The sequence below is a fragment of the Leucopleurus acutus genome, assembly GCF_964270905.1.
Source record: "Leucopleurus acutus genome assembly, chromosome: 4".
Classification (NCBI taxonomy): domain Eukaryota; kingdom Metazoa; phylum Chordata; class Mammalia; order Artiodactyla; family Delphinidae; genus Leucopleurus; species Leucopleurus acutus.
In genome coordinates, this window is record NC_139146.1 from 13,907,543 (window position 1) to 13,924,731 (window position 17,189).

The 17,189-nt window shown below is 36.8% G+C and overlaps 1 protein-coding gene across 2 annotated transcripts; it reads left to right on the forward strand.

Annotated features, from left to right (window-relative positions):
- On the forward strand, positions 1-16,783 carry PGRMC2 (progesterone receptor membrane component 2; the record flags this gene model as incomplete). Of its 2 annotated transcripts, XM_082838544.1 has the most annotated exons (3): positions 79-511; positions 13,077-13,232; positions 14,653-16,783. In XM_082838544.1, exons 1-3 carry the CDS (start codon positions 94-96, stop codon positions 14,748-14,750), a joined length of 672 nt encoding a protein of 223 aa, XP_082694670.1. In that variant the 5' UTR covers positions 79-93. The 2 variants fall into 2 exon arrangements, with proteins under 2 accessions (XP_082694669.1, XP_082694670.1); XM_082838543.1 differs by lacking the exon at positions 14,653-16,783 and having other exon boundaries at positions 1-511; positions 13,077-13,351.
- Between the last annotated feature and the right edge of the window lie 406 nt (positions 16,784-17,189).

Genomic DNA, 17,189 nt, shown 5'->3' on the forward strand with positions numbered 1-17,189 from the left:
GCTATTGGCTAGGAGGCCCCACATGGGCGGGGCCGACCGTGGGGTTGGGGAGGGCAGGGGGCGGGGAGGAGAGGAAGGCGCTGGCGGGCAGTGATGGCGGCGGGTGATGGGGACGTGAATTTAGGCACCCTGGGGAGTGGCAGCGAGAGCAGCAGTGACGGTAGCAGCGAGAGCCCGAGCGGCGCGGGAGCGGCAGCAGAAGGGGGCGGCTGGTCGGCTGCTGCGCTGGCCCTTCTGACGGGGGGCGGGGAGATGCTGCTGAACGTGGCGCTGGTGGCGCTGGTGCTGCTGGGGGCCTACCGGCTGTGGGTGCGTTGGGGGCGGCGGGGTCTGGGGGCTGGGGCCGGGGCGGGCGAGGAGAGACCCTCTGCCTCTCTTCCTCGTATGAAGAAGCGGGACTTCAGCTTGGAGCAGCTGCGCCAGTACGACGGGTCACGCACCCCGCGCATCCTGCTTGCGGTCAATGGGAAAGTCTTCGACGTGACCAAAGGCAGCAAGTTCTACGGCCCCGGTGAGGAGTTGGACGGGGAGGGGGAGGACCCCCTGCAGCTCAAGCGCGACCATCTTATGATGGGGAGGCCCCTGGGCAAAGGGTTAGCTTGCCATCCTTCTCGACATCTGGATCCCCGCGCCTTGTCTGCCGCACCTGAGACGGCCCGCCCCCCACACGCCTCGGCCGCGGGCCCCTCCAGCGTTTACCCCCCCGAAGTCGGGGTCCCAGTGTCGCCCCAGGAGCCAGCTCTCATCTTTCATTTTTCTCCTATCCCATTTCTCCTCGCAGCCTTTTCTTGTGCTGAATTTTTCAAAATCCTTTTAGTTGTCGCCAGTCACGCTGGCCCTCAGCCTTTCCTGAGCTTTCTGATTCCTGGGATCGTTGGGGGCGGGAGAGAAGAAAGATTTCTAAAGTAGGGACCTAAAGTTTTAGGCGCTGTAATTCATAGCTTTCCTTTCTTTACTCTGTGTGTGTGTGTTTGTGTGTGTGTGTGTGTGTGTGTGCACGCGCCACTGAGCTTCCTTTTCCCTCTACTACTCCCCATAAGGCCACATTTAGGTACACGGAGTTCCAAGTCCCAGCCCTCTGTAAACTCCTGTCATATAAGCAACACCTCGACTCTTTTTTTTTTTTAAAAAAAACGGGTTTTGGTACGAAGATGCTTTCCAAGATTAACAATATATGTGGGATGAGGCAGACCTGAATGCAGATCCTAATAAATACTGGCAAGGGTCTTTGCCTAGAGTTTTGGGGGTGGAGCTCATATACCCAGCAGGCGTGCCTGTCCGGTTTCTCTCTTTTATCTTTTTTTTTTTTTTTAGTAGGAAGGCAAGTATTCAACTACACGTTGATTATGATTTATTGTGTTTTCACTGAGGAGCAAAAACTTAAAACAGCTATAAATTCATACCCCCAGGCACCAGTGCTGCAAGTTAAAGATTTTTAAAACTTTGCTTTCAGAGAACTGTGTGTGTGTAGGGTGTTCGGTTTAGAAACCCTTCTTTTACAATGTAGTTATAGCATACATTTCAGATTATGTTAATAAACTTCAGTTCAGACTCATGGAACCTGTTGGCATACCATAAAACTGATCAACATTGTACATGCTGGTTGTGTAGTTATTCTGAGCTTTAAAAAAGTGACTACAATAAAAGTAAATAAAATTAGAGACCTAGAGTGACCTGTTATTGGAAAGAGTACATCCAGGTCTTAAAGTCAAGGGGGTTGGCAAGTCTAAAAACAAGTTGGTTTCCTCTTTAATCTGTTAGTCCATGAGATTTATTGACACTTGCAAATATATACTTACGATTTCTGTGCTTAGTGGCTGGAAGGTATTTTAGAAGTGCTTTGGTTAGTTGTTAATTAGAGGTAAGAAATTGGAGATTCTGCATGTTGAACTATTTATTTCTTAGTGCCTTGTATTTTCTGTATATATTTATAGTACATTCAATCCAACCAAGTCACAGATAGCTTATTAAGTACTTGCTTCTCGTTGTAGAAAAATGAAAACCAGATGTCTGCCTACTCATATCAGCTGAAATAGTTAATACTTTTTTGTTTACTTATGAGCATGGGGGATAAGACAATAGGGCCAAAGTACAATATTTAAACGGACAGACCAAATTAAATAGTTTTTTTTTTTTTTAGTCAAGGATTTACACAGTATGTGTGTTCGATGATTAGAAATTGTGTACAGGTTTAGATTTTTAATACAGAGCTTAACCAAACTAAAAACTCTGCCTTTGTACCCCTATCTAAACTGACAGTGAAGCAACCAAAGTATTAGTACAAAGAAGCATATCGGTCCTCACACATTATGCCTTGCCACTATCTGAAAATAGCTAGGAGAAACAGCCTTAGACACAGTTTGGCAGGATCCAGTGGCAAATGTTCTGCAACAGAAATTTTAAAATTGAGTCATAGTTGTAATGTAGATAGCCTTTGTGTGGCTTGAGCCAGTGAGGGGGTTCCTCGTAACAACAGAGGAGTCAGCTTTAGGTTAGCTTCCACTGATTTCCAGGTCCTAATGAACAGGCTAAGAGTGATATTCAGTTATTTTATTCTAAGTACTTATCAATTAACAACCTAATAGAGATATTTGGAATATTTTATTATTGAAAGGAACCTTAAAGGTAGCCAGATCATCTTAGGGGCTGAGAATATATTTCACATTAAGAGAAGATAAAACACTTCCCAAAAGTCTTGAAGCCAAATTTCTGGCTATGAAACAGACATAAGTTCGGTTTTGGTTTTAATTTTTTATTTTCATCCTCAAATCAATTAAGCAGTTTTGTAGCAGAATAATTCAGAAGTAAAAATCCTTACCTGAGACTCTTAGTAGCTGAAAGAATGAGCTAAGGGAGCTAGAAAACCTAGTTTCTGTGCCTAACCAATATCTACTCCCATTTCTCAGTAATGGTTTTAGAGTTAGATTGTTTTGTGAGGCTTTTTCTGTGTTGAAGATATTTTTAGCCATACATTTTTAAAGTTTGTGTTCTTAAAAAATTAAATATTGGCAGTTTAATTTAGTGGAGTAAACATATTGGCAAACAGTTGTCATTAACTACATTTGTCAATATTAAATTTAGTAACAGTTCAGGCAGTTGGCCAGCACGTGAGGAAAGTGGTCATGTAAGAAACAATGAATGTGGAAGGAGAAAGGAACTAGATTTGTTAAGCAGCTACTACATCAAATCCATTAATTTGTCATCTCCACAGTGCTTCAGTGAGATTAGTGAGTATTCTGTCTTTCATATGGGGAGCCTGAGGTTTAGGAATTTGAGGTAAATTGGCTTGGGTCACACAGACATGGTATTCAAATCCAGACATATTTGACCGCAAAGCCTATCTATTCTATTTCAGGTATACTGCATTCTGGGATAAACTTAAAGAGAATCTCACTGCTGTTATTTTTTATACCCTCTCCTAGTTCCATAAGGATTTAAAGCCTCAAAAGAAACACACTTCATGGCTTTATGTTGTGCTGTTTGATATGGTAGCCACAAGCCACGTGTAGCTTTTTAAATTTAAATTAATTAAATATAATTAAAAATTGAGTTCCTCAGTCACATTAGCCATATTTCAAGTGCTCAGTACCCACATGGCTACCGTACTATACAGTGCACTTTATAGAGCATTTCCGTCTTCCCATTGAGTTCTGTTCAACAGCATTGATTCTAGAGGTCAGGGTAGAAGGAGTAGGAAACTCCATTTGGGGCTTATTATCTCATTTAATTTTCAGACAGCCCTAGGAAATAAGTAATGTTCCCATTTTACAAACGTGGAAACTGAAACTCAGAGAGATTTTGCCCCAAGTCACATATCTAGTAAGTAGCCAAGCTAGAAATCAAACCCAGTCTAACAGGCTTCATAGGCTATCCCCTCCCACTGTATCACAACATAATATAATTTCACGTTTCCATAGTCATAATAGATGAGGAAGACTCCAACAGATAGTATAATTTTAAATAATTTGATGTAATATTACTGCAGTGGAATTAAAACAGTGTTTTTTATTCTTTAGAATGGCAAGAAATTATACAATTGACCTTTCTAATAGTTTATCTGCGTTTCTGATATTTAGATATATAGCTTCCCCCGTTATTCCATGTATTCTTTGACATATACCAAAGCTGTATTTTCTCCAACATACCATTTAAATTCCACTGGAAAGGAAAGAAGTATATACGAAGTACCCCATGAGATGCTTAATATTTAGGAGGTGGGGGAAAGGAGCACATTTACCTTTCATGTGTCTTTCCTCCTTTTTTAACTTTATGTTCAATATGTGAGTTTTATTTGTAGTTTGAAGAATTGCAGCTGAAGCAACAGTTTAGGCATATAGACAAACCTATTCCTTCATCAATGTCCTACTGACACTACCCAGCTCTCATCCTAGCTTCTTGCTTTGAAGCCAACTGGGTCTGTGTTAGGTCTAATGCCCATACACATTCATTACCTACTATTCATTACCTGCCAATCAGATAAAGGGATCAGCTAAGTCTTCTGATGAATTTTGATACTCTGCTCAAATTTATACTAGTAATTTCTACAGTACCTTCTTGTTTGGCTCTTCTGAGTTCAACATCATTCCAGTGTTTTTAATCTAAGAGGGAATTGTATTTGTATTAAATACTAACACAAAGTATAATAGGATAGCTTAAAGCATGTATAAGACCAGAAGATGTTATTCAGGTTGGAGGAAAGGAGTACATTTAGTAACATCTGGAGTTAGCCATTCAAGTTCTTTTATAATAGTTCTTTCAACAGTGTAACATAGATCACTCCTCCCCCACGTACTTGTGACAGACATCACTAAATAACTGCTGTACTCTTAGAGCCAGCATCTTGTCTCAAGGTCTTTAATACAGGATTTCATCTCCACTTTTAAACTCTAAGAAGGAATTGTCTAGATTTCATTACATTGTTGCCTAGATAAGATGTTTTGAGAAATGAGAGTTCTCTGAGTCTTCAAAACATTTGCCTCCCTACCCTCATGGAGTTTATGGTCTGTTGAGGAAGACATGATAAACAAGCATTCAATACATGATTATAGTCTGTAATTAAATATGATGTGAAATAAATGAATAGGATATGTAATAGAGGTTAACAAAGGACTTTATTTAGATCAGACGGTTAAGAAAGGTACCTTATTTATATTGGTTTGTCAAGAAAGTGAGGATTGATACCTCAGCAAAAACCTGAAGGAGCCAGCCTTACAAAGATTGGGTATATCAATGTTTTGAAGCTATCTAAGCACTAGATCTAGAACTGATACTGTGTTAATCGGCAGAGGAAGAAACATCCTTATCACCCTTACTGATTTTCAGATTTGACTTGAGGCTTCATTTGATTAGTGTTACCTCAGTGCTTCTTTTTCCATCCTTTTACTTTTAACCAATCTGTGTTTTTTTCCTTATAAATAACATATAGCTGATTTTTTCATAAAATTTAATATCAATACCGTCTTTTAACAACTTAATCAGTTTATTATTTTATTCCTTCCACGTTTTCTCCCCTACTGATTTTTTTAAAATTTATTTTATTGAAGTATAGTTGATTTACAATGTTGTATTAATTTGTACTATACAGCAAAGTGTTTCAGTTATACATACATATACATTCTTTTTTATATTCTTTTCCACTGTGGTTTATCACAGGGTATTGAATATAGTTCCCTGTGCTATACAATAGGACCTGGTTTATACGTTGTCTGTATACTAGTTTGCATCTGCTCACCCCAAACTCCCAATCCATCCCTCCCCCACTCCATCCACCCCTTGGCAGCCACAAGTCTGTTCTCTATGTCTGTGTGTCTGTTTCTGTTTCACATCCCCCTACTGATTTGGATGCATTCTATTTCTATTCTTTTGGTGATAAGATTCTTTTCCTTCAGTTTTTGCTATAGAATATAAGAATGTTAACCAAACATTTTTGTATGAATTAGAAAGAACTCTTTAAGACACTTCACTGCCATTTGACAGAATATTTCTTAATATTAAATATACAAAACTATCATGTATACAAATGTAGATGGTGTCCCCTGGAGTTATATGGTACATAGCCATATATTGTGGCCCTGGTCAGAAAACATTAACTCTAATTCCTCCCACATTCCATCTTTTCTATGTTATTACTATTAGACTTCTAGTTTTACTGCAGTTTTTAAAACTCTATCCCCAAATTGGTTAAATTATTAACTTTTTTTTTAATAGTCAATCTTCATTTAAATTTACCAACATAGTTACCATTTTCTTTATTCACTGTCATTTCTTGCATCTCATTTCTTTGTTCAGGGTTCAGTTTTCATTTTAGTGAGGTACATCCTATAGCTTTTTTCATTGATAGAAAAAGATTCTGTGTCTATCTGCCCTCACTCAGGAATAATAGTATAGATGTAGGATATAAAATTGTGGGTTAACTGTTTTTTTAACTCATATCCTCAATGATGTTTTTTTTAGTTTTTTTCTGTTTTTTTGTTTTTTTTTATTTTTGGCTGCGTTGGGTCTTAGTTGCAGCACGCAGGATCTTTCGTTGTGGCGTGTGGGCTCCAGAGTGCAGGCTCAGTAGCTGCAGTACATGGGGCTCTATAGTTGTGGTGCACAGGCTCCAGAGCACGTGGGCCCTGTAGTTTGCAGCACACAGGCTTTATAGTTGAGGTGCGCAGGCTCAGTAGTGCAGCATGCGGGCTCATTTGCCCCACGGCATGTGGGATCTTAATTCCCTGATCAGGAATCGAACCAGCATCACCTGCATTGGAATGTGGATTCTTAACCACTGGACCACCAGGGAAGTCCCCTTAATTTCTTAATAATTTTAAGTAAACATACTATATCTCTTTAATCTGCTTCTGTTATCTTATTCTTGGGATACCATTTCTCATATCTGTTCTGTGTGCTCACTCCTCCATGGTAGTTTGTTTCTTCATGTAGTTATAACTTTTATTACAAAATTCAGCAATTGCTGTCTTTTTGTTTCTTGAATATTTTCTGTGATGTTCCATGAGCCTTGGGTTGTGGAAGTCTCCCTGTGGAGTGGTTTGGGGTATGCCTCAATGGAAGTTTCTGAAAAAAAATTTTTTATTAGGTAATACGTGCTCAAGATAGAAAAATTTTAAAGGGTATATAGTAAAAGATAGTCTCCTTCCCACAACCCAGCCACTATGTTCCCCTCCCTAGAGGTGAGGAACCAGTCTGAGTATCTGAGTCTTGTTCCAGAGCTGTTCTCTGCAAGTGAAAGCATGTGGGTATGTACACCCCTCCCATGCACTAATTGTAGCATACTATACAAACCTTTAACAATATTTTAACATATTGAGAGCCTTTCATATCAGTTTAAAGAGAACCATTTCATTCTTTTGAATGTGTGCATAAATTCTATTATATGAATATATCATAATAGTCCACTTTTTTTTTTTTGCGGTACGCAGGCCTCTCACTGCTGTGGCCTCTCCCACTGCGGAGCACAGGCTCCGGACGCGCAGGCTCAGCGGCCATGGCTCACGGGCCCAGCCGCCCCGTGGCATGTGGGATCCTCCCGAACCGGGGCACGAACCCGTGTCCCCCGCATCGGCAGGCGGACTGTCAACCACTGCGCCACCAGGGAAGCCCAGTAGTCCACTTTTAATGAACATTTGTTTCCAATCTCTTGTTATTACATGGTACTGCTCTAAATATTCATGTATCATTTTAAACGTGAGTAAAATCATAATTATCTATCAAATAAATTCCTAGACGTAAAATTACTGAGTCTTAGGGTATGGACATTTTTAATTTGGGTACTTATTTCCGAATTGCCCTCCAGAGACATTGGACAAATTTACACTCACACGAAAATGCCTGTTTCTCACCGTTTTGCCAAAAATGTGATATTAAACTTTTTGGTCTTTGTCAATCTGAGCAGTTAAAATAGTATTTCAATATTATTTTAATTTACATTTCTCAGTGAGGTTGGACATCCTCAAAAATTTGAGTCATTTATGTTTCCTTTCCTACAAATTATCTATTCATATATTTTTTGCCACATTTTTTCGATCATGACTATTTTATTGCAGCTGGGCTTTGTATCATACTTAAAGCTTTTTTGCACTTAAAGATTGTTTTTTAAAATCTGTAGTTTCTTAATACTTTTATGGTTTTGGTTTGTTAGTTCCACTTGGAATTTATTTTGTTTTAAGAAGTGAAGTAAGCATCCAACTTTTGTTTTTGTTTTCTTACAGAGGGCTGTTCAGTTATCCCAACATCATTTATAGAATAACTTCTTTTTCCCAATACTTGCTGTATTACCATTACTGTTTGTTAAATTCCAACAGATATTTAAATCCATGCTATTGTATTTTTTTCACCTTAGAGTTCTCATTCTACCTGGGCTAGGTGAACTCAGGCCCCACTCCCACAAACGGCACAGGCCTGGGGTTTTAATTTTTCAGTCTTCCCTGCCCCCAGCCCAGCCTTGAGCCCTGGGGCCAGGGCCACTAGCTCAACCCACAGTATTGCTGAGAGCCTCCTAGTTTGAATTCTCGAAGCAAGGTTGAGTTTTCAGTTCCTCTTAGAATTATAGTAGTCAAGAGATTATCTGGTTTGACCTCCAATTTTAGGCATGTAAAATTTGCCCAAGGTCAAGTGTAGGGTGCGGCCTCGAACCCAGGTATCTTAACTTCTTAAGAGGTATTCTTTCAGTTTTACCATGCTACCTTCTCTCTAAAAGTCCTGGGAGTTCCTAGAGCTAAGTATAAAAAAATAATATCTATTAGTTGGATTTCATTTAGTCACTTTTACATATTGTTTCATTTGTTCCTAGGCACATTATAACCTTATTTGGAATAAATTACTCAATACCAAGTATTATTAGATTTTTTTTTAACTTACTTTAATAATCACAGAAGACTATTGTCAGAACATGCCAGAAAACTGGGCTGTTTATAAACTTTAATGAATTAAAGTTTGTCTCTGAGAGCTATGGTTTTTATACCATGGAAATAACTAAAACATTCTGGAATTTTCTCTTCATAAATACTAATGTAGATACATAATCATCTTAATAGTCACAAAATTGTGTTACATATTTTAGATATTTTATTTACTTCCTCCTGGAATTGTTTGCTCATTAAATTATTCTTTAAAACATTGTTTTACAGTGACCATATGTTGTTGCCTTCAAAAATATGTCACCCTATTGTCACTTGATTGTATTAAAGTAAGCAGTTTCAGGATACAATAACTAGTAGATTTACTGATTTTTGAACTTTAAAAATCTGCATCATAAGTGGTATTAACTCTTAAAACTGTTAATGAAATCTGAATTCTAACTAGTATAATGTCATTTTGGTGTATTTAACAATATCATGGAAATAAGATTTATCATTAAAATGATGTCCTAGGATATTTGTTATATATGTACATTTAAGAGAATCTGTCTTGGCTAAATAATTGGGTACATTTTTTGTAGCAAGAATTTTCTTGAAACTGTAAATCTAGTTTTGTATCAGCACTATATTTTAGTCTTTGATAAAGCAAGAGTATAATTTGCTTAGTTATTACTGAAATGTTAATATCTAAATGAGCCTTAATCAAAACAATCTGATTAATTTATATAAGCGAGATTTGAGTGTGTGTGTGTGTGTGTGTAAATTATACCATACTGAAGACCTAATACCATTTAAAATTTGCTTTCCTTGGGTAGCTCTCTGCTATTATAGTATTATGGATAGCCAAGAGTAGTTATCAAAATATTAGAATCAGTAACATTTAGGTCTGTTATGTAAGGAGGTAGTGGAAAGGGGAGGTATTACTGACTTCTTAGATATGGTTCTGATTGTGTTAGGGATGCAGAGAAATATACTTTAACTGGACCTCAAATCTTCCTTTTTCTAAGCAACTCATCCTTTTCCAACTCTAGTTCTGAATCTTTATATTACGTTCTTTATGGTCTTAGAGGAAAAAGTAAAGAAGACTGTTTTCAGAAAAACCTTTTCAGAAGTTAAATGCTTCTTGAGGGAAATTGGAAGCATGTGGAGAGGACAGCAATACAAAGAGTAGGAAAATATGTTAATCACTGAATCATTCTTTTCAGGAGTTAACAAAACATCATTTTGTCTAGAATTAGGCTTGGGTTATTAACTGTTGACTCAAGTTCACTCTAAGTTAGCCAAACCAAAAAAAGAACATCATTCCCTCTTAGGGAAGTTGGCAGACAATTTTACTAAAGAATACACTGTTATACGTTAATACACTCAAAGATGGAGGGTTTTATGACTCCTATTTTTTATAGTGATCATCTTTTCTTCTCTCCTGTTTACCATTTGGATATGTTTTAAGGTTGATACTGTGAAGTATCCTGAAGTAGATTGACTTTTGTAGGCCAGGGAGGTAAATATTATAACACAATGCTAAGAAAAGCTGATGATTTCTTAAAAAAAAAAAAAAAAAAAGCTTTTTTTGTTAATGCTCTTCCATTTTTATTTAACAGGTATTCTAAAATAGTCATTTCCCTGAAATTTTGTGATTAGTGAAATGCTCCAGTTTTCAGGATTGTCACTCCATCTTTGGGTTTGTGGGTCCTCTGTGTTTTCTCAAGATGTGTTGTGTTTGGGGTAGTCAGAAAAGTGGAAATGTTACTTCCCAGTTCTGTCAGTAATTTTAGGCAAGGCACTGAATGCCTCCGTTTCTATTTGTCTGCCAAATAGGGAGGGCAAAAACTGTCCCTTCCACTTTGCAATACTGTGAGAGAGGAAAGTGAGATTGCTAGCAAATTCTCCAAAAAGTTGAAATTCTCATTTTACATTTGTAGTTTTTTATAGCCTTGATCAATTTTATTTTTTTCTTTTGTGTGTTTGACTAATCACTGTTTTAAGTTTGTAAGCATTGGTCCAGTTAGCATTAAGAGGCTATATATTGGGCTTCCCTGGTGGCGCAGTGGTTGAGAGTCCGCCTGCCAATGCAGGGGACACGGGTTAGTGCCCCGGTCCGGGAGGATCCCACGTGCCGTGGAGCGGCTGGGCCCATGAGCCATGGCCACTGAGCCTGCGCGTCCAGAGCCTGTGCTCTGCAACAGGAGAGGCCACAACAGTGAGAGGCCCACGTATTGCAAAAAAAAAAAAAAAAAAAAAGGAGGCTATATATTATTCACAGATTTTTTTTGTCATTGTTGCTTCTTAAGAAAAAAATCACATTAGTTCTCTCTGTATATACATAAATGTGTGTGTGTGTGTGTGTGTGTGTGTGTGTGTGTATATATATATATTTTTTTTTTTTTTTCCCTCCATCTCCTGAAAACAGCCATTGCCACAAAGCATGTGGAGTTATATACCACAAAAAAACACAACTGCTTTAAGGTGGACTGCTTTTCTTTCCCTAGGGACTGTTCTTGCTTAGATTTAAAAGTTAACGTTGGGAATTCCCTGGCGATCCATTGGTTAGAACTTGGTGCTTTCACTGCCAGGGCTGGGGCTCAATCCCTGATGTTGGGAACCCGCAAGCCAGGTGGCATAGCCAAAAAAAAAAGTTAAATGTTTCTCATAAAAAAGAATGAAATAATGCCATTTGCAGCAACATGGATGGACCTAGAGATTATCATAAGTGAAGTCAGTCAAACAGAGAAAGACAAATATCATATGATATCACTTGTATGTGGAATCTTAAAAAATGATACAAATGAACTTTTTTACAAAACAGATAGACTCACGGACTTAGAAAACAAACTTATGGTTACCAAAGAGGATGGGGGGGATAAATTAATAGTTTGGGCTTAACATATACACACTACTATATATAAAATAGGTAAACAAGGATCTACTGTATAGCACAGGGAACTATACTCATTATCTTGTAATAACCTATAATGAAAAAGAATATATATATATCTGAATCACTTTGCTGTACACTTAAAACTAACAGCATTGTAACAGACTTAAATTTAAAAAAAGAAAAAAAGTTAATGTTTCTCCAAAATAATTAAATCCAATTAAAGAACTTCAGATTTTACTTTGTAAATAGAAACAGTATTAGATTTTTTTCTCTTAAACACTTTTTGAATGTCAGTTGTCATACCTTTTTGAATGTCAGTTGAGATAATGGGCAAAGTTTGAAAGTTACAAATGTTGGCCAGTTGTAAATAGTGTCCCATTTTCTTATATAGAAGACAAATTTAAAAGTATAAAATGATAGCTTAAGTTTATATTAATAGGGGAATGATTAAATAAATTATAGGTGTATCCACTCAGTGGGAAAATATATAACCCTTAAATGATAATTGTGATAGTCACCTAATATTAAGCAGCAATATGGAAAGTACTTAAGAACGGGAAAGCAGGAAAAAGTACTTTACTGGAAGTATTGCCTTTATTTTCATGTTAATATATTAATACCTAATAATGCTACTTTTTAAATTTATTAAGGCCACTTTTTCCATGCAATTAAAAAAGAAATGAGTTTTCCTACATCCAGTGAACTTTATGGTGCAGTGCTTTCTGTAATTCAAATTAATGTTCATAAATGTTTAGATTTTTGTCTATTTAATTTTTGAATTCTATTCTTAAAAGTATAGATGTTTTTCTGACACATAACCTTCAATTTCCTAAATGATTTCAAATATGAATATGGCTATAATCATTATTTTGCTCATTTAAAAATCAGGGGATTTCCATTTTTTTCTACTTGTGTACTTCTCATTAGAAAATGGTTTATTCTGTTATATGTGAAGTAAAACTTTCCTCTCCATTCTCCAGAAATGTTGCCACTGTAAAGTGCTTGGTCTGTATTCTTCCTGGTGTTTTTTTGTGCATATACAAACGTGGGTGAAATGTGCATATATGTATATCTTTTTTTAAATTCAAAGTGAGTCATACTATATAATTTGCTGAATTGCTTTTTTCAATTACTATATCATGGACTTCTTTCTGCGCCTGTACATATAGTTACCTCATTCTTAGAAATTTCTTCTCATTATCCTATTTAGTGTCTGTACATGTTTTGAAATTAAGGCTGTGTACCACATAAGAGTCATGAGGTTTCCTTTATTTGACTTTTTCATTTGAGACATTCTAAAATAGGGTTAGATAATCTAAATAATTTCTTTTTTTTTCCAGCGGGTCCATATGGAATATTTGCTGGTAGGGATGCCTCCAGAGGACTGGCGACATTTTGCCTAGATAAAGATGCACTTAAAGATGAATATGATGATCTCTCAGATTTGAATGCCGTACAAATGGAGAGTGTTCGAGAATGGGAAATGCAGTTTAAAGGTACCTTCATTTTGTTGGGTTCTTTGCAAATATTAAATATATGGCCAAAGAAAGTACATACTATTTCATTACTAAAGAGCCTAAGGATGCTGTCTGTTTTCACTGCCATCATTATTTGATGATAAACATAGCTAACTATCAAAATGATTGTTACATGTGCTTATTATTTATAAAATCCATATTTAAAAATTGGCTTGTTACAAACTATAAAATTTATAAAAATTGTGACACCTTTAGTCTTATAAGGTTTGTTCATTAAGGTATAGTTTTTTAAATATAGAATTTAAAGCAATTAATTATTTAAAACAATTAATTAGTGATATTGATACTGTAATTTTAGTTTATTCTAAAATGATTTTCTTGATCTTACCTTCAAACCATAAAGGAAAAATGTCATTCTCCTTCATTACATGCTCATGACATCAATTTTTACCGCCTCTGTGAACACTCTGGACTGCTATTTATGTGACCTGTGGATCCCTTGGAATACTTCTGGCTTCTTGGCACTTATACTGGTTTTGCTATACAAAGCAGTCCTCCTGTCTTATCCTCTCGGTTTGTCAGTTAATTTGCTTAAACTAGGTTCAGAGTCTTGACCAAGAAATGACTAAACATGTTATCACCTTGGACATAACGATGTTCTAAATTAAACACCTGGTAACATAAAAACAAGCAATGTAACCGAGATCTAAGAAGAGAGTTTGATAGGAGAAAGAACAATAATGTACTAGGCACCACATATCGGGACCTCAGAGAACACAGGATAATAAGTAACGAGTGAATTTTCATCTTCTCATTTGGTTTGTTTTCTTAGGGACTACTAGCATGTGTCACATTTTCTCCCCAAGAATATTTCCTGGTTGGATCTACTTTCCATGTGATTTTCCACCTCATGTACTCTTTCTCCCCAAGAAAGTAACCATTAACTTTTTTATGGTCTTCTAACTGTTGGAAATGCCCTACATTGCCAACTTACCTATCTAATGACAATACTTTGGGCTATTAAAATTTAAAGAACTATTCTGAGACTCACAGTGCACATTAGAGTTAAACCAGTTTCAAAGTACACGTCCTCATACCTATTCCAAGAGCCTGGCATGGGTGACTCCAAAATGGGTCCTGGATGTGCATATATTTTTTTTAAAGGTCTCCAAGTGATTCTGATGCAGTGTCCTTGATTAGGAACTGGTTGTATGGAACACTCTCCTGCAAAAGCACAATTCCCAAGCTTTATGAGTTCCCTGACCTTGTTTTCTTTTGTTCAAGTGTTACATGAGTACAAAGACTGGACAAGGTAAACAATAGGAAAAACTTATCTTGTTCTATATGACTCTAAAGGAAGCATACACCTTCCCTGCTGTATAATGGAATAGTGAGACAAATTTGATCGCTACTGATTTTCTTTTGATGTATCTTTCAGAAAAATATGATTATGTAGGCAGACTCCTAAAACCAGGGGAAGAACCATCAGAATATACAGATGAAGAAGATACCAAGGATCACAATAAACAGGATTGAACTTTGTAAACAACCAAAGTCAGGGGCCTTCAGAACTGCAATTCTTACTCCCTTTCACAGAATGTCCAGCGTCTTTGGGTTTGGTTCACCTGCTGCAAAAAAACATTCAACAGATTGTTTGTACAAGCTAAATGAGTCTCACCATGAAGATTCGAATACTAGACATTATGCTGCCAGACTCATTTGTTGCAGTTGTTTGTAATGTCTGGTGGGGCTTCTTCATCCTGAAAAGAAGGAGACAGGGATTTTTTTAAAGAGCAAGAAAGTCACAAGATTACTTTTCCTTTTCTCTTTTTTTTTAAAATCAAAGACAACCTGATACATATTTGCTACTTAAGTGTACAGATCTCCTTACAAAAACAGCAAGGAATTCCTACTTCATGCGCTGGGTCTGTTTTAGCAATGAGGGAGGGGGGTTGGTGCCCATCAGTCTGAGTAGTTAAGGCTACTGAAACACTAAGATATGACTCCCCGAGCTTTTCTTTTTGGGTTTTGTCAGAGAAAAGAAAAAAACTTTTATTTCTAAGAAATTTTTGGAAATTAGAAAAAGGGATTTCAGGTGGATTTAAGTCAAAGCTAATTCCCCAACAGTAAGATCATTTGAAACTGGTTTTTATCCCTTTCCTTCCCCTAGATCAAATCAATATTAATTGTGCCTTATTTCACTTACATAGACTTGAATTATTTTTAGGGAAAGCCCCTATGTGAATTCAGAAGTCACTACAAGCAGCATTGAGACTGAAGTTGGAATATTCTGTTGACCGCAAAACCTTGATGTCATTCTGTGTATATAGAATGTAAAAGGAATATTCAGTGTTACTGCCATATATGTTAATATACACAAACTTAATTAGCATTGTCATGGCCAAATGCATTCCCCCATGCTTTTCTCTTTTCAAAAAAAAATTAAAAAATCAACAACTCTATCCCCTAACAGCTGCCTAATTTGAGGAGTCTTGACTCACATCTCACTGGTGTGGGTGCATGAGGCCGTAGTATGGATGTCGTGTGGGTGTGTCTGAGTGTGTGTGAGAGCGCCTTGGAAGGGATCTGCAGATACTGTAAATACCCGTACCATTTTAATAAAGCATGTACAATAAACCAAAATAAGCTTGAGTTGGACTTTATATACAAACTGTAAGCCAGTGCATTATGATATGGGAGTTGAGATTGTGTATTTGACTCAAGATAAGGAAGAATCTTGGAAATGAAAGGCAGGCACTGGTTAACCAAGTTGTACACATTGTACCACATTCACTGTAACTTTAGGAAGAAATTCCACTTTGTGGAACATTCTCAAGAGATCTGAGATTATTCAGGTAAGAATTGATATATTAAAATGTACATATTTTTTCTTTATATTTTGATGCCAACTGATAATACTAGAAGTAATAGCACTCCAGGTGGTAGTTATTGAACACAAAACAATAAAGGATATTATACTGATTGATAGGTATTAAATTCTTCCATTGTTAGTTTGAAAAAGCTCTTACTAGAAGCCCTATATGTGTCCATTATTTGATTGCATCATGACTATTTAGGTTCTTAATTGGAGACAAGTTATACCAAAAAAGACAATTTTATTTAATAAGTCAGCAGTTAGAGAAAAGAATTCTCCTGCTTTACGAGTATAATATATGCAGAAGCCATCAAAGAAAGAGGAACTTTTAACTGCAGTAATAAGCTAAAGTATGTAAAATACTACATTCTATTGTGTTCAGTCTTGGAATGTTTTGTAGAAAATGATGAACTTCAGCCAGATCTTTGCTGAAGACTGGTTGTAACAACTGAAGAGTGTTGGTAAATGGTTTGTGTGTTTTTATGTAAAATATTTTCTGAACAGATTTGTTAGAGTATGTGTCCTCTGGAGTAAACTGATATATATGAATCATTTGAGCCTAAACTTAAGAAGTAAATCTACACTTGTGAATAGAGAAACCCTAAATATTCATGCAGTAAAAATTATGTAGTCTGTTAAGAAAAATGAGTAATGTTGTGCTTTGGACTTGAAATAAACAGTGTTCTATGGACAATTCCTCAATTTCAATTGAGTGTTCTCATTCTCAGGAAGTTTGGTGGGCAGTCAGTCATTGAGTAAGGGGACGGGAGCTGTGGTGGCATTGTTGCTGTTGTTTCTCCCTTAACCACTATTTCCCTAGCTTGCCTGATTATTAGAACCACTTGAGGTGCTTAAAATACAAATTCTTGGTCCCCAGTCAAAACCTACCACCCACTGAGCCAGAATGGAAAGAGAATGAGTCTCGGACTCTATTTGTAAGAAGTGCCTTGGGTAATTCTTATGATCAAAATTTTCAAATGTGAAAAACACACCAGTCTTTTCAAGTTATACAGTTGACCCTTGAACAACAAGGGTTTGAACTGTGTGGGTCCACTTTATTTTCTTCAATAAGTATTGCAGTACTACAGTACTTCATGATC